This window comes from Papio anubis, chromosome 9 (genome assembly GCF_008728515.1).
Source record: "Papio anubis isolate 15944 chromosome 9, Panubis1.0, whole genome shotgun sequence".
Classification (NCBI taxonomy): domain Eukaryota; kingdom Metazoa; phylum Chordata; class Mammalia; order Primates; family Cercopithecidae; genus Papio; species Papio anubis.
In genome coordinates this window covers 101,948,358-101,966,451 of record NC_044984.1, presented here as the reverse complement: position 1 = coordinate 101,966,451, position 18,094 = coordinate 101,948,358, and the positions used below count along the sequence as shown (strand labels likewise).

At 47.6% G+C, this 18,094-nt stretch overlaps 1 protein-coding gene across 4 annotated transcripts in view; it reads right to left on the bottom strand.

The window, feature by feature from the left end:
- Positions 1 to 18,094, bottom strand: part of BTBD11 (BTB domain containing 11) — a 337,966-nt gene that overhangs the window by 8,512 nt on the left and 311,360 nt on the right. For all 4 annotated transcript variants that reach the window (XM_017946172.3, XM_031650718.1, XM_031650719.1 and 1 more), the window contains 4 exons: positions 16,085 to 16,190; positions 10,765 to 10,867; positions 8,970 to 9,051; positions 1,507 to 1,575 (listed from right to left, as the gene is read on the bottom strand). In XM_017946172.3, coding sequence (XP_017801661.3) covers positions 1,507 to 1,575; positions 8,970 to 9,051; positions 10,765 to 10,867; positions 16,085 to 16,190 — 360 coding nt within the window. The remainder of the gene's footprint in view (positions 1 to 1,506; positions 1,576 to 8,969; positions 9,052 to 10,764; positions 10,868 to 16,084; positions 16,191 to 18,094) is intronic.

Below are 18,094 nucleotides of genomic sequence, written 5' to 3'. Positions count from 1 at the left end.
AGGTCAGGAGTTCGAGACCATCTGGCCAACATGGTGAAACCCCGTCTCTACTAAAAACACAAAAAATTATCTGGGCATGGTGGCAGGTGCCTGTAATCCCAGCTACTCGGGAGGCTGAGGCAGGAGAATGGCGTGAATCCAGGAGGCGGAGGTTGCAGTGAGCCAAAATTGCACCACTGCACTCCAGCCTGGGGGCAGAGTGAGACTCTGTTTAAAAAAAAAAAAATTAGTTGTAAACACCACCGCACTTTTGTTTACAAACGAGTCCATATCCTTGAGACTAAAACCATCAGAGGAGTAGTCCAGGGAGACAAGAGAGTCACTGTGTGTCCATGTGTGTCTGCATTTGTGCATGTTTGGGTGGGGAGAGAGTTACCACAGAAGGTTTCACAGAGTAAGAAGAAAGGACAAGTGGGCCTGCAGTGAATACATAGTCCTAATCACAATCACTATGTGCCAGGCATTGTTCTAAGCACCTTAACAATTTTTTAAGATCCTCTGAAAAACCCAATGAGGTAGATAGTTATCCCCATTTTACAGGCGAGGAAGCTGAGGATTTGAGGTTAAATAACTTGTCCACAGTCACACAGCTCAGAAGCTCTAAAGCCTGGATTTAGACAAGTCTGGCACAGCATCCGTGTTGTAACCACTGTGTGAGGTCTGCTCTTGAACAGTTGATTGTGTCCTGACATCTCTCGTCAGCCAGGCACCTGGATGTCAGCCAGGCACCCTGGACCTCAGACAACTGACCGTGATCCTGGCTCTTTTGCTGGGGATTAATTGGGGGTGATTTTTGGCTTCTGGTTCAAAGTTCCCAGTTTCGATTAGGAAAATGAACAAGATTTCCACTTTTGGCAAGGAACAGGAGAAAATCTTGGCTTTGGACAAAATCAGGCAGAAACAAGCCTCCTGGATAGGCGGGGCTAGAGCTGGTCGAATTACAAGAGGTGGACAGGGGGCGGGGGAGAGTGAAGGAAGCAGGTGTGAGCTGCCTGACTGTGGGATGCTCAGTCTGAGGAAAGCCCGGAGGAGACTGTAATCTGCCCTCCACTTCTGCATCTTGGAAGACAGTGTTGTGATGAGGGATGTTTTTAGGGGATATAATATTTTTATAAGTGACAAGGGAGAAGAAGTCATCTAGGATATTTCCTGATGATATCACTATTAGAGCCTCAGCTGTAGCCTCAGACTTTTCAGTCAAATTCCTTCCCTTCCCTGCCCCGCTACCACCAATGCCAGTTAAAATTGGGTTTCACTCAGTGGCTACTGAAAGCAGTCGGGCAAGCAAGTGCACTAGCACCCCAGCCTGCCAGGGAAGGTCTCTGATGAGAAGCCCTTCCTGTCTGGGAGGACTGAGGAGTCAGGACGGAACAAGAGCCCCAAGTCTTCATCCAAATGAAAACCCAACACGGGTCCTTCCAGACACTTCCTTGCACGCTGGCGACCTCTGGTGGTGCCACTCACCCAAGGGACTTGTGACAGCCACCACCACGATGGATCCCTTACCTCCATGATCTCATTGTTCTTAATGAGCAGTGACTCTGGGCCACCGTAGTAGAGATACTGCATAACCAGCTGGAAGAAAGCACAGAGAACAGTGTCAAGGGCAAAGACACATCATCTTAAAACCATTCGGTGGATGTCCCAGCTCAGGCTTAGTTCCTGAGACCTCTAGGACATCCATTCCAAATGGTTGCCCATTTCCATGTCACCAGTGACCAACAGCTCACTACTTTAAGGGGGAGAAGACTGTCCGTTTTGAACAGTTTCATCAGTCAGATAGTTTGATACCATGTTGAAACTTGCCTCCATATGGTTTCCTACCCCCAGTTCCATGCCCACCCCCAAGACCAAACTAAACAACCCTAAGCTACTGCCCCTCATGACAGTTTTTTCATGTATGCATGATAATCACGGGTTCCTCTCCCATCTCCCACCCCAGTTATGCTGCGCGGAACTGCTGCACACGTGGTGTGGCTTGAAGAGCCTGCACCAGAGGGTTGTTCCCTGCTAACATGGCCCAGTTTGACTCAAAGCCACCTGTTGAAGTCCCAGAAGGTGACTCTGGGATGCCACAGGGCCATCTGCTCCTTATTACAATGTGCCGAGCCCCAAGGCGAAGCCATGAGGGGTCCAGGGTTTCTGTGTATCACTGACGATGTCAATGACCCTAGCCCGGATGTTCTTTATTCATGTGACTCACGATACCCAAACAGCAGGCAAAGTTTCCAGAGCTTTGCAAACTGGTGTCCCTTGAATGGAATGGGGCCCATGGATGTATCTGACTTTGCTATCTTATCTCCTACGACAACTGGGTGTTAATTTTTTAGGTGGTTTGTCCCAGTCCCAGTCTCCTTCACTTCCTATTGTCTTTGCGTGTGTATGTTGGGGGTGGGGGGAGATGGAGTCTTGTTCTGTTGCCCAGGCTGGAGTGCAGTGGCGCAATCTTGGCTCACTGCAACCTCCAACTCCTGAGTTCAAGCAATTCTCCTGCCTCAGCCTCCCAAGTAGCTAGGACTACAGGCGCACGCCACCACGCCCGGCTAGTTTTCTGTATTTTAGTAGAGACCGGGTTTCACTCTGTTGCCCAGGCTGGTCTTGAACTACTGAGCTCAGGCAATCCACTCACCTCGGCCTCCCAAAGTGCTAGAATTACAGGTGTGAGCCACCACGCCTGGCCCCTATTGTCTTCTACCTGCATGCCTGACAAACTCACTTTACCTCCCTGGCTCTCAGGCAGCTGTGTGGGTGAAATCTAGACTGGTTTCCTCCCTTTTTGGGGTACTTGTAAAATGAGCCTAGACTAGGCTGTCCTCGATGGTCCCTTCAGGCTGACAGTCTGTGACCAATATAGGACACCGACTAAGTGCAATGAGCCTGGAGTTGGGCTGCCTCAGTTTCTGATCTGGCTCTGCCACTTAAAAGCTGCGGGACCTGAATTAAGTTAGGCTCTGTGTGTCTCAGTTTCCTATCTGTGGAGTGGGGATAATGTTACCTTCCTCATGGAATTGTGATGAAGACTAAACGAGTCACTGCACAGTACAGGCCTAGCAGGGGCCTGGCACACAGCAAGCCCTCTGCAAATGTCAGCTCTTTAATCTTCTCTGAGACTGAAACATCTTGTCCTTTGTTTCTGCTACATGCTGCCTTGTTCTCACCCAGGCCATCTGAAAGCCTTTGCGACTGGCCTCAGACTGCTTTTTGCATGTGTGTTTCAGTTATTTTTAAAATACTGTTTACAGCTTTATTGAAATTCTTATTTATCATTATTTTAGACAGAGTCTCATTCTGTTACTCAGGCTGGAGTGCAGAGGTGTGGTCACAGCTCACTGTAAGCTCAAACTTCTGCGCTCAAGCAATCCCCCCACCTCAGCCTCCCAAGTAGCTAGGACGACAGGCATGCACCACCGTGCCTGGCTAATATTTTAATTAATTTATTTTTAATTTGAGACAGGGTCTCACTCTGTCACCCAGGCTGGAGTGCAGTGGTGCGATCATAGCTCACTGCAACCTCTGCCTCCCAGGCTCAAGCGATCCTTCCACTTCAGCCTCCTGAGTAGCTGGGGCTACAGGTGTGCACCACCACACATGGCTAATTTTTGTATTTTTTGTAGAGACGGGATTTTGCTGTGTTGCCCAGGCTAGTCTTGAACTCTTGAGCTCAAGTGATCAACCTGCCTTGGGCCTTCCAAAGCACTGGGATTACATGTGTGAGTCACCATGCCCAGCCAAAAGTTGCCTTTTATGCTCGGACCACTCAACTGCTTGCCTGCATCAGAACCTCCCACCCTCTCTTCTAGTCCCGTGCTTTTGGCCACAGTGTTCCCTCTGCTAGGATGCCCTCCCCTTCTTCTGCCCACTGAGCTCTGCCCGCTCCTTCTGGATCTAGTCAGTGGTCATCTGCAGTGGAGCGGCTCCTCAGATCTCCACCCCACCGCAGGTCACATCAGGCAATCATGCATCATCCTCGATTGCAGTGTTGTTTCCCACTACAGTCTGAGGGCACAACCAGGTCTTGCCCATCGCTGTATCCTAGGGCCTGGCACACAGCAAGCAAACAGCCTGCAGTGTGCACACCCTGCCCATAAACACGAATCCTCGCCTCTCTGTGTTTGACTCTCCCACCTACCAACTTTGGGCTCTTGGGACCATCTGCTTGTCGCAGAGACGGTGGTGGCACCTGAGGATTTGTGAAATAACACAGCATTGTTTACTCTCCCCTCTCCCACCCTGATGGGTCATAAGCATTTAAAATACCAAGTCAGCAAATGTTGGAATTGGGCCTTATTAAAATCAATTTATTCACCTAGCAGTTTCCATTTATAAAGGCTAAACGAATAACAATAAGAGCCATAATAATGACCGCCCTGAACATTTACAGAGCATTTCTCTAGCACGCGGTCTCATGTAGTCCAGGTGGGGCTGCTGACTTGAAATACTGCTCCTTAGTGGACGGAGATCCCGGGGCCAATGCCATTTAAATTGGGCTGGCCCGGGCTCCTTCAAACTCTGCCGGCACAAGCCTTTCTGCAAGGGGGTGAAACGAACGCTTATTAGGCCGGCGGGCCTGTTCGTGGAGTTATTTTTCTTGGCAGTTGCCAACCTGCATGAAGCAGGGATTCAAATGGCACCCACAGCCTCGCGGAGGCCCCCACTTCCAGGTGCAGCCTCAGCTGCGTCCGGCCCCTGCCGCCGGCGTGTGATGTTAAACAGACTTGGGGGAGGAGACCCGAAGCAGGCTCATTTACTCAAATTCTTCTGTCAGCATGGACTGAAATGAGCCGGCCCCCTGGGAGCCTCCTGCTGGGTCGTATTCAGCCCTCCTTGGCCTATTTCAAGCCACAAATGAGGCTTTTCTTCTTTTATGGGGAAAGGGTGGGAACATGGAAAAGTCCCCGGGGCCTGTTAAATCTTCCCTTCCCATTACAGTAACGTGAGTCTAATGTGGCCAGGAAACCTTCCCCGGTCAAAAGCAATTACAGGCCCAGGGATTCCTCCAGGGACTGCCTTTTCCCATGGAGGTCTCGTTCGGTGAGGCTGCTTGGCAAACATTTATTGAGTGCCTACTATGAGCCAAATTCTTATTACAGGAACCTCCCCATTTAGTCCCAGGCTTCACAGTGTAAGCTCCCCCTTCATGAGCACTGGGGGAGCACACATTTTCCAGCTTCCAGCTCATGCTCCAGACGAATGGGCTGGAAGATTCTTTCCTCAGGGCTGGGTGAGTTTAGCGGGGGCCCCAGGTGCCCATAGAAGGGAGGAAGTTAAGAGAACAGGTCTGGGAGTCAGCCAGGCCTGGGTTTGAACCTCAGCTCTGCTAGAAGCAGCAGTGGGAACCTGGGCCGCTTACTCCGCCTCTCTGAGTGCGTGCCCTCATCTGTAAGGTGGGGATTATGGCTACCTCGCAGGGCAGCTGGAAGGATGAAATGAATGAGGGGCAGCAGTGGTTCTCAGAGACAGGTCCCAGAGCAGCAGCAGAAGCACTTGGGTTCATGTTAGAAATGTGAATTCTGGGCTGGGCGCAGTGGCTCACGCCTGTAATCCCAGCACTTTGGGAGGCTGAGGCGGGCGGATCACCTGAGGTCAGGAGTTCGAGACCAGCCTGGCCAACATGGAGAAACCCCATCTCTCCTAAAAATACAAAAAAGAATTAGTCAGGCGTGGTGGCAGGCGCTTGTTATCCTAGCTACTCAGGAGGCTGAGGCAGGAGAATCGCCTGAACCCGGGAGGTGGAGGTTGCAGTGAGCTGAGATCACGCCATTGCACTCCAGCCTGGGCAATAAGAGCAAAACTCTTCTCAAAAAAAAAAAAAAAAAAAAGTGAATCCTGACGTGGTGCATATGCACCATGGAATATTATGCAGCCATAAAGAATGAGATCATGTCCTTGGTGACAACATGGATGGAGCTGGAGACCTGAACTTATCCATCTCATGCCTGTAATCCAGCTTCATCCATGTACTGCATCCATGTTCTCACTTATAAGTGAGGGCCAAACATTGAGCACACATGGACACAAAGAAGGGAACAATAGCCACCCACCAGGGCCTGCTCAAAGGTAGAGGGTGGGAGGAAGGTGCTATACTTACTACCTGGGTGACAAAATGATCGGAACACCAAACCCCCATGACACACAATTTATCTAACGAACTTGCGCATGTGCCCCCGCAACTAAAGGTTAAAATGTGAATTTTCACGCCTGCAGAATCAGAAACTTTGTTTGGGGGTGGGGTCCAGGAATCTGCATTTTAAGACATTCTCTGTGTTTTAACAAGCACCCCACCCTTCTCCAGGTATTCTGAGAGCTGCTAATGTGTAAGAAATGCTGTAACCGAGAGCACAGGTTCTCCAACTTGGTTGCACTTTGGGATACTGGGAGGAGGTGAGGGAGACCTCAAAATGCTGATGCCTGAGCCCCACCCCTAGATTCTGATTTAATTGGTCTGATGTATGGCCTGGGCATTGGGAATTGTCAAAGCTCCCAGGGGATTCTAGTGTGCCTCTGAGGTTCAGAACCACTGGCTTCGAGACTTACACACAGTGCTCAAGACCTGAGAACTGTTCTTACTCTCAGCACATTCCCATTTAGAATGGGTATTCTAGAACAATGTCCCCATGCTTTGCTACCAGGCAGGCTGGGTTCAAATCCTGGCTCTATCTCTAACTAGAACTAAGACTTTGGGCACATCATTTAGCTTCTCTGGGCCTCAGTTTCTTCATCTATAAAAATGGGGATAATGCCACGCGCAGTAGCTCATGCTTGTAATCCTAGCACTTTGGGAGGCCAACCAAGGTGGGGGAATTGGTTGAGCTCAGGAGTTCGAGACCAGCCTGGGCAACATGGTAAAACCTCATCTCTATAAAAAGTACAAAAATTAGCTGGGTGTGATGAAATACTTCTGTAGTCCCAGCTACTCAGGAGGCTGAGGTGGGAGGATGGCTTGAACCCAGGAGGTAGAGGTTGCCATGAGCCAAGATTGTGCCACTACACACCAGCCTGGGCCACAGAGCCAGACCCTCTCTCTCCCTCTCAAAAAAAAAAAAAAAAAAAAAAAGATAACACATGTAAGCACAGATCAGTGCTTCAGTACTCATGGTTCCACAAACATTTCCTCATCACCCTCCAAAGCAAAGCCATGGCTGCATCGAACCCAGCTTTCCAACCCAACAGCTGCCATTCAGGAAAGGGCTGTGACCACTTTGCTCTCAGTAGAAAATGGTGCGGAGGGCCTAGGGTGAGGGGACATGGGCACTTGGATGTCTGGAGTATGCCAACTCCTCAGGCCCACCTTGGGGCTCCAGCCTCCTCACTACTCTCCTGACCTCAGAAGGACAGCTCACCCAGGCTTATCTTATCTTTGGAAACTTTTTTTTTTTTTTTTTTAGATAGGGTCTTGTTCTGTTGCTCAGGCTGGAGTGCAGTGGCACGATTATGGCTCTCTGTGCCTTGACCTCTCAGGCTCAAGTGATTCTCCAGCCTCAGCCTCCTGAGTAACTGGGAATACAGGTGTGTGTGTGACCACCCCCAGCTAATTTTTGTATTTTTAATAGACAGGGTTTTGCCATGTTGATCAGGCTGGTCTCGAACTCCTGGGCTTAAGTGATCCTCCCACCTCAGCCCACACTGGCCTCCCAAAATGCTTGGATTACAGGCATGAGCCACCGCACCTGGCCTGGAAATTTCTTTCATCCTTTCTCCAACTCCTAGTCCAAAGGAACCTATTCTATAGAGTCTTATGCTTAGTGGGGAAGTGGTTTATCGGTTATGGCTTAGAACTACAACGACCCACTTAAAAATTGCCATGATGCAGCAGATGTGAAGTTGAAGGTTTTCTCATGTTGTCCTACTTGGTCTCTGCAAGAACCTGGGACATGGAGGTGATAATGAATGGCATGAATTGTCTCATCGACCCTCTTAGAACTCAATGGCCAGCCTGAGTCTTACCCACTTGGTACTCTTTCCAGGGCTGTCCTTCCTGAATTGAACTGGAGGAGAAACAACTGCCTGTCAGCATTCTATAAACTCTATCCCCAGGTCACCCACATTGTCTTACAAACCCTGGAAGGTGGGAAGACAGCCTGGTGGGACCCAGGGGCCTACACAGCCTTCATGTGCCTGGAGGGTCTCGGAGCTGTAGAAATACAGCTGCAAAGCTGGCTGGGGAGTGAGTGAATTTCTCTTAGCTGCAAGAACATTGTTGCAGAGCAGGATTTATGAATCAGGCATAACTGAAGGAAGGTGGAAAAGAGGAAAAAGCTGCGGTGCCCCTCAGAAAAACCACATAAACCAAAACTCATTGTTCATGGCACGAACTCCCCCCAAACAGAAGGAGACATGCTCATGTCATCTGGCCTTGGACGAAGAAGCCTTCCTTTCCTAATTGGGGTAGATTTAGACTGATGCTAAAATGATACAAATTCCCTAAAAGCACAGCAGCTCCTGATGACGCTGGGCTCAACCAAAGTTTTGGGACTTTGCACATGCTGTTCTCTTTGCCTGGAATGTTCTAACCAGCTTTCTTGAGCCCTATCCTTCCTGTGGCTCACCAACTTCTCAGCCTTGGATGTTTTGACTCATAAGACCTCATCCAGAAGGTTGTCTTTATTTCCCTTGGTCTGAGTTGCTGCAGCACATTGTCTCACTTCTCTAGAGTACCCTACTGTATACTGTAATCGACGAATTACTCAGTCACTGCCCCCCCTCCCCAGACTCTGAGTCCCCAGGAGAGGACATCCTTTATCCTTGTGTCCCCAGCCCTTCGCACAGTGTCAGGCATAGCAGGCAGTTAATGCTGTGAAGATGAATGGATGGAAACGGAAGGGGCACTGTGAGGAGGGGCCAGGAGTTCAGGAGACTGACAGCTCATTCTAAGGACTTCTCCAAGTGGCCAATCCTCAGGCTGAGGATCTGAAGCAACCACCTGTGCCCCATGCCCACCAGCACAGAGTCCAGGCTGCACCAGGGCTCACCTGAAAGATGGAGTATTTCACATAACCGATCTCTATGCAGGTGCTGTCATTTGTTGGCTTGCTGGAGAGGAGCGCTTTGAACCTGAACAAGGACATAAAAAAGAGATAAAAAGGACTCACACACAAATCCATGGCTCGCACAAATAAAAAACAAAAACAAAAAACAAACAAACAAACAAAAAACTCAGCTCTCCTGACAATAGAAAGACTTTGTTTCTTCCCCTGCAACTCTGAAATATAGCAGTGTTATATCCTTACATTTCTTAATTTAAACCCTCCTATTATACCGTAATCTAATCTGAAGTTAAAACTCTAAAGTTAAAAAACAGTGTTTTGAACAATTACATTCATTCTCCAACTGGTGATGGGAAAAGAATGAGTGCCTGTTAAACCCCGTCCATCTTTCAGGGCCTGTCACGTGGCCGCCACCTTCATGGCATCTCTCCTAAGCCTAGGGCTATGGCTTCACTCCCCCCTCTCTGCTGCCCATGGAACACGCTGTGCTCCACGAGGGCAGGGACTTCAGTGGTTTCTGTCTCTGCTACATCCCCACATCCTGTCCCAGTATGAACCTGACACATCATAGATAATTAATCAATGTTTGTTGACTACCTAGTCATCCCCCTTATGGGTGACTTTCTGTCTTGGATTTTCAATGCACTTTCCTGCCCATCAACTAAACTAAAAGCTCTTTGTGGGTAGAGATCTTATCAATGGAACACACAGATAATATGTTTAATAATAAGCTGATACGTAACTGTTTTTTTAAACTCATTTTTGAAATTATAGATTTACAGAAGAGTTGCAAAGATAATATAGAGAGTCCCTGTTTACCCCTCACCCAGCTTTCCCTAATGTTAACAGCTTACACAGCCATGGTACCTTTGTCAAAACTAAGAATCTAACATTGGTACAATATTGATCTGGTTTGTCTACGGTGTCATGACTGAAAACTATGTAAGGGAAAACATATTTTTCTTGCGGTGGCAAAGCAGACATCTGGGGTTTGTGTTTGGTTTTGGTGGGCGGACTGGAGATTCCTGGATGCTTTTAGAAATGCAGGGAGTGCTAGTCACACACATTCTCTTAGCAAACTTCCTGGAAGGGAGTTCCATTTCTGGGTTCCCAGTGTCCTTACCCAACTCAGGTACCCCCTGCTCACCACCCAGCTGGGACTCTTGCTATTCTTCATTTTGGCATCATTCTCTCCTGCCGCCTCCTCATTTCAGCATCAATCTCTCCTCTGCCCCAGCCTCACTCCTCCCTGTTCAGGTCTCTGGACAATATGGTTCTAAACTGTCAACCCAATCTCTACTCAAAAGGAGAAGAAAGGCAGTTGCAGAGCTAGCAGAGAGGGTGAGCAGTTCTTCCTATTGCTACATGATACTACTGTCTGTTAACTCCACAGTTAGGGAAAAGTAAAGTCAGGACCTGTGTATTTCAGTGACTTATGCCAAAGTCTGTTCCCTGACATTTGGAGAGTGGCAGCCTCAAGGCTCCTGTGTGTGGGGTCTCAGGTTGTTCACTGCTCAAGGCCGCCTAGCCGAGGGAGCCAAAATCTAAATCCATGCTCTGCTCCCAAACTCGGCTCCCTCTGCCTCCTTTATTTGCCCAGAAGAGAAGGCACCTTGTTCTAGGCTGTTTATGCTAGCAGCTTCCCTGTACTCTTGAATTCTTTATTTTGTTAACATGATCTGCCAGTTTGGTGAAGAGACCACCAAAAATGACTTCAAAAAATAGTGATAGCAACAGCCAAAGTCATAATGCAGCTGCTTTCAAAACCGATGATACATACCTTGGAGAGGCTGTAAATAACAGCACTTTGTGAGCATAAAATGGTCTTCCTTCTACCAGAAAGGTAACATCAGACATTTCTTTATTGTTAAGAAAATGAGGATCTGGAATTGGAAAGGAAAAAAAGGTAGCTTTAGTGGAAAAAAGGATGAAGTTTAGATTTATCTTGTAGAAGGTGCAAATAAGAGTGAGCAAGGAAATCTTGGTGATAAAATACTCATTGACAAGACAGCAACCAAACAGCAGACAGGACTAATTAGAGGAACAGTCAAGCCACTGAAATTTAGTTTTTCATAGGAAATCCTTATAGCTTATTTGTGATTAAAAGTAGCATTTCCCCAGAGAAGATTCACCTATAGCTAGAGTGAACTTTTCAGGTGTGAAAGGTAATCACCCACCTACCCTGTCTCTAAGAATATGCCGCTCATCCCCACCTCTGCTGCTCTCTCTCAGGGCTCAGCACCCTCCCTGCCCAAAGGAAGTGGTTTAGAAGAGCTGTCCCCTGGCCACTGCATTCCAGGTGATTTAAGTCCAAGCCTTTCTCTCCCGGGGTCAGTGGCAAATGAGCCAGTCCCCTGCCCTCATTTTCTAGAATAAAGATTTGGCTTCTACTTACTGAGCACTTATGATATGCAACCTGGTTGCACATTATCCCCACTGTGCAGTTGAAGAAACTGAGGCACACAGAATTTACAGTGACTTGTTCAAGCTAGTGACTGGTGGAGAAGCTATGATTCGAACTCGGACATTCTGATTGGATGGCCTGCTTGGTTAAACACTAGGATCCTCCAATTTGCCTGTCATTTCAGCCCTTGAGACCCGAGGCTCCTGAAGGTGCCAGTCTGTCCTCAGCTCAGCACTTCTGTCTTGTTGAGAATATCCATCAACACCCCCTGTCCTACGTTTCTTGAATCTTCCATTTCCCTCCATTCCCTTTGATATTACCCTAGTTTGGGCCACATCCTCTATTCCTGGGAACTCACAGGAGCCTCTGTTGGTCTCTCCGCCTCCACTCTTGGCCCCCTCAATCTGACGGCCCACCTCACTGCAGGCGCCATCCTTCCTAAAGCTAGCTCTGATCATGCCACTCCCCTCCTCTGCTACAGATCATTCAATAACTCCCAAGTGCTCCCAGGATAGAGTCTAAACGTCTTAATGAGGTTACTTGTGACTGGGTTTCACTGCCTTCTCTGGCTTCTCCCTGTCAAACTGTGTGTGTGCTTGACCTATGGGTGGCTCTCAGTTCCCCATGGGTGCTATGTGCTCTCTCCCCTCTGGGGCTCTGCACTCATTGTTCCTTTACCTAAAACACCCTTCCAGCCCCTTCCAAACCTGGCTCATCCCTAGGTGGTCTTCAAGTTTCAGACATACTGATCAGATGCCCTTGGTCAGTAAGCCTTGCCAGATTCCCCCACTTTCCCCAGACCCAGTAGCCCCAGCTGAGTTCCCACAGCATATGCACCCCTGCTGTAGCCTCATCATGCTATGATGTATCCACGTCTGTCCATTTCAAACCCTTTCATCTGTGTCTAGTACAGAAAGGTGGTGAAGTGTAATAACAGTATGGATTCTGAGGCTAGAAATCTCAGCTGTGTAACCTTGGCAAGTTATTTATCCAACCCATGCCTCAGTTTCTCCTTCTGTAAAATGGAAATTGCAGTACCCATTATACTCCATCACAGAGTAGTGAGGAATAAACGAATGAGTGAATTTATGGAGAGCACTTAGCAAAGTGGCTGACAAATGAGTATCCCTCAATAGACATGACCATAATACTATTTGTAGAGGTTCAGTGGATGTTTTTTGAGTGAATGAAATAATGCCTTGACTCCTGTTGCAGAAACTTGTTCTAGGAGGCTGCCGAGGACCCGGGGGCCCTTCTTAGCCTGTAGGCCCCTTTGTTGTTGATGGGCCCTTCCCCAGGGTTGCAGGGGCTGTGCTGAAATGAAACCCCACTGCGTCCTCTGGCTGGATTTATGGGTTGTCCTAAACTATTGAGGGCAGGACCAAGCTCCTGTCTTCCTGGGGGATGTGAACACTCAGCTGTTGGACTCACCCTGTCTGTCTATACCTTGGGGCCCTGGCCTGGCTGCATTTTCCCCAGACTGCTGTAACTTGGACCCAGAATTTGCCTTCCAGATTGATTCTCTTCACTCAGACCCTGAACCCTGTGCTGCCCCAGATGGTGATCCTGGTGGTCCTCCACTCACCTTTCTCTGTCGGTACAGAGCTGCCTCACTTCTCATTTTTTTTTTTTAAAGGCTCTTACTTTAAAAATATCAGAAAAGCATAAACAGTAAAAATCACCTGTGTAATCCCACTTTCTTTAAACATTTTAATTAAAAAACTCCCCCCAGAACTTCTGAAATGATCCAGATAAAGGGAAAAGAGGCTGCAAGGGAAGGCCTGAGAGTTGATGAAAACTCATTTCTTTTTTTTTTTTTTTTTTTTTTGAGACGGAGTCTCCCTCTGTGGCCCAGGCTGGAGTGCAGTGGCCGGATCTCAGCTCACTGCAAGCTCCGCCTCCCGGGTTTACGCCATTCTCCTGCCTCAGCCTCCCGAGTAGCTGGGACTACAGGCGCCCGCCATCTCGCCCGGCTAGTTTTTTGTATTTTTTTTAGTAGAGACGGGGTTTCACCGGGTTAGCCAGGATGGTCTTGATCTCCTGACCTCGTGATCCACCCGTCTCGGCCTCCCAAAGTGCTGGGATTACAGGCTTGAGCCACCGCGCCCGGCCGAAAACTCATTTCTTCACTTGACTTTCTCTCTGCTCAGTAACCTGCCTCCCTCTGCTCACCTATCACACCCACTGTTCATCTCCAGCCAGTTCCCCATTCCTGCTTCCCAGACTATTAATATCCTCTACTTTCACTTTTAACACTCTCTCCCAGAATTCACTGGGAGGGCAAGAGGACACCATAACACACACACACACACACACCCCCACCAGTGCTCTCCGATTTGCCACAGTCCCCACTACTCCCTATTGTCTAGCGCTGAACCCATTTCACTCATTTATATCACCTGCCTAGTCCCACAGAGATGCTGGTTTGAGATCCTTGTCACTAATCATTCTTGTCTTTTCTTTAAAGCAGGTCCCTAAAGAACCACTATTTGGCAACCTTTAGTTATGCTAGCTTGAGCTGCTGGACTGAAGACACAAAATGTACCTGCTCTATATTCCATTCATTAATAATTACATGATGCTTTTTCTTTCATATCATGAGCTTTGAGCCTCTTAGGTCTGCCTTTTCTTTTCTTTTTGGTGCTAACCCTTGGAATTCTAATGCTTGGGCTGAAAACCAGGAACTTAAATTTTTTTAAAAAAATTTTTTGAGATGGAGTCTCACTCTGTTGCCCAGGCTGGAGTGCAGTGGCATAATCTTGGCTCACTGCAACTTCCACCTCCCAGGTTCAAGTGATTCTCCTGCCTCAGCCCCCTGAGTAGCTGGGACTATAGGCATGTGCCACTGCGCCCCGGTAATTTTTTGTATTTTTAGTAGAGACATGGTTTCACCATGTTGGCAAGGCTGGTCTTGAACTCCTGACCTTAAGAGTAGTGAGGAATAAATGAATGAATTTATGGAGCACACTTAGCAAAATGGCTGACACATGAGTATCCCTCAATAAACATGACCATTATAGTAGATGCTCAATGGATGTTGATGGTATTTGATCTGCCTGCCTTGGCCTCCCAAAGTACTGGGATTACAGGCATGAGCCACCATGTCCGGCCCCAAATCAGAAACTTTTAACTGCCAGTGAAAGAAACTTCAGCAAATTCAGGAGGAGAAAATGTTCCCTCCCAACCTGTAGCTAAGGGAAAGCAGATTTTATGCCACTGAAACTGACCTGGCAAAAGTTTGCTCTAAGGATGGTGTCTTACGAGGCACCGAGACATCAGAGATTGTTGCTGTGTCCTGGGAATGTACCCCTCACTCTCTAACGTTTGCTACACTCTCTAACGTTTGCTAACTTGACTGGTCTTTATAATGTATTGTCCTGATAACATTTTAATTAATACCTATTTCCTATAAGGGAGAAGTACTTGTGACTTGGGCACATCCCAGTTTTCCCCCACATGTGGTCAGAAAGATAGACAGCCTTTGACTCAGCTGCTAAAATTTTCCATTTCAGCAAAAAGTTGTGTCTCATTTAAATTAACAAGTTATTCAAGATGGGAACAAAAATAACTTTAAAATAGTCCCATGAATTCAGCCTTTTAATTAATCTAAACTGGCTCATCCCTTTCAAATTTTGCTAAAGAGTAGAAATTTCAGTCTTCTATTACTCAGATGTCCTTCAACTTTATTAGGAAAGGGAAACAGGAAGTAGGAAAGGTCCCCAACCTATCTAAGGAAAAGGAATCCTTTATCTTTAATATTTTATAACTCTCCAGGCAGCAGGCAGAGAGGCTCTTCCAACAGAAGGCTCATGTTTCAGGCCTCAAAGCAGCCTGATATTCCTTCTCCTTTCTGTAGGTTGATCAACCCGGTTGCAACAGCCCCAGGATCCTCTGAAAGAACCTCGTGCCTGATGGAAAGGTTTCTTCTGAAAAATCTCAGAAGCTGGGACTGCAGAATGACAAAATTACGGCTTCTGGGCACACCTGGGTTCAAGTTCCAGCTTCACCCCGTACTGATATTGCAGCCATAATGTAGGATCAGTCACAGTGCCTGCCTCTTGGGGTGGCCTGAAGATGACTTGAGATAGGGTAGGTCAAGTGCGTGGCTGGAGCCGGCACAGTGAGCGCCTCCCAGAAGAAGAGGTTATTGATACTGTCATGGGACTTCTGAGCATCCAGCCTCTGCAGCTCAGGTATGTCCCCTCATATTTTTATGGGTGTGTGTGTGTCGGGGGGCTTTGTTCTCCTTTTCTCTTATTTCCCTGTAGAAGGATCTCCACTAGAGGAACAGCCCTGGCTCCTCCTCACTGTCTCCCGCTCATTCCTTCTGAGTGAGGAAGAAGGACTTTTAGAGGGGGGAGTTTGGGGGACAGAGCTGCCATGTGCAGTGTGGCCTTCTTTCAGGAGCCACCTGTGCAGGGGTTGTGTATGGAATCAGGAGGTCTTCCGCAGCCCCTACTGTCTGTGTCTAGGGGAGAAAGTCCCTTTAATTGGCAAATCTCCTTGTCCACATTCCCAAGGTATGTTCTCCAGTGTCATCACACAATAAAGGAGAAATTCTGATTTCCCCTGGCCTGAATCCTGAACCGACCTTGTTTGCCCTTGAACCCCCTCCCTCCTTTTTTATGGCATTCTTTGGCTCCCCATCCTTAAATCACAAAGCAGCAGCCAACACAGGCCCGGGGGAATCACTCACCCAAGCGTGAGGTCTGTTTCCGTTTGATCTCCGTGAGCTTGGGGATGGGGTAGGGCCCGTAGCAGTGTGTGAAGATGACGCACAGCTGCTGGCTGATCACTTCGTTCTGCAGAAAAGAAAGAGGAGGTCATGATACCGGGGGCTGTGGCCAGCCTCAGCCAAGCTGTGCCCCAGGAATGCATCCCTCCAGGTGATTAGAGCTCACACATTTACTGCAGGCCACAGGAGAAATCCTCTGGGGTAGCACACAAGCCGTTTGCACCCACGAGTCCTGGATCTACTTGCTCTGTTTTGTCCACTGTCTATTTCTAGTGGGTTCACTGGTGAAGCTTAAGAAATTTGCAATTAAATTCTTCTCTCTGGCCCTCATGATTCGCTACCCACTGGAAAGCAGGTTTTTGTAGTTCATAGAGAAAGGAAAGTAAGGTTTTACCCCAAACCCACCTTTACCAGTACTCTAAAATTCTGGAAGCAATGAATTCTCCTGAAATTAGCAGGATTTCAGGAGAATTATCCTGAAATTAGCCCTTTTGATCCTGTGGCTGTGCTCTCCAGTAACGAGACAAATTCTCCTGATTCAGCTTTCGTGTGAACTTGATTCTGGTGCTGAGGCATTTCCGGACCCAGAAGTGCTCAACTGAATCATTGGCTCCAAACAAAAGGTGGGAAGGAGCTGGTTCCGCAACCCCAAACTACAGCTGCCCTTCACTGCTGGGGACATGGGAGCCTGCTTCTCCTTGACCCTCATCGTGCATTGATCTCTTCCCACTTTGCAGCCATTTCCTTTCATTAATCTCCCTCCAGTTGCAGGTGTATAGGAGGAAAAATGAAACACAGCATTTTGTTTCTATTTATTGGAGAAAGGGTGTTGAAACTAGGGGCTCAAAGGGGTCACATTGAAAAATATTTACAATAGATTAAGGAAGAAAAGTAGGTTACAACACAGTTTGTACCAGGTCTTTTGGAAATAAAACCCTCTACAAATATATTTGGATTGACAGATATGTATAGAAAAAGATCTTAAAAAAATAGAGTAGTTACCTTTGGGTGAGATGAGGATGTCTTTTCTTTTATTTATATTTTCTACAACAAACAAGCATTGCTTTTGTAATAAAAACAATAAATATTCTTTTGAATTTTAAAAGATGGGTTTGGGGCCACTAGTGATGTGAGTGGTTCAAGCTGTTCTTAAATCTACCCACTTCATTGTGTTCCCAAGGCAGAAGCATACAGCTTGGCATATAAAAGATAATCCAAACCCTTCAATTAAAGCGGGTAGATCACAGAAGGAACAGTGTCACCTCAGATGTGATTCACAGAGGCATAATCATAGTTGAAGGACAAAGAGACTCAACTTTCAAAGATGAGGCTTTATAACCAGAGGGCATTCAGTGCTCCCCTCACTTAATACTCCTAAAAATAACTGGCTACCAATGGGCTTAATGCAGTTCTTCTCGAAGTGTGGTCCCTGGACCAGCATCACCTGGGAGCTTATTAGAAATGCAAATTCTTGGGCCTTGCCCCAGACCTTCTGACTTAAAAACCCTGGGAGTGAGGCCCAGGAATCCACATATTAACAAATTTTCTGGTGATACTGACATTCTCTTAAGTTTGAGAACCACAGGTTCCATGCACTGAAATTCTCTCATGGGTCTGACCTGGGCTGTGGGCTATAAATTTGTTTCCTCTGGCCTAAAGCCCTGCCACCCAAAACGTACTCCATAGACCACGAGCAGCAGCATCCTCTGGGATCCTGTAGGAAACAGACACTCTCATTCAGGCCCACTGAATCAGAATGTGCATTTTTAACACACTCTGCAGCTGACTCCCATGCACATTCATGCTTGAGAAGCACTGTGTGGTAAGAAGAATTATGGCTTTCTAGAAGATTGCATGCCCTGATAACCCCTGGGACTGGGATTGTGAACACGTTACTTTACATGGCAAAAGCAACTTTGCAGGAGTAATCAAGGTTAGTGCTTTAGTCCGTTAGGGCTGCTAACAAAATAC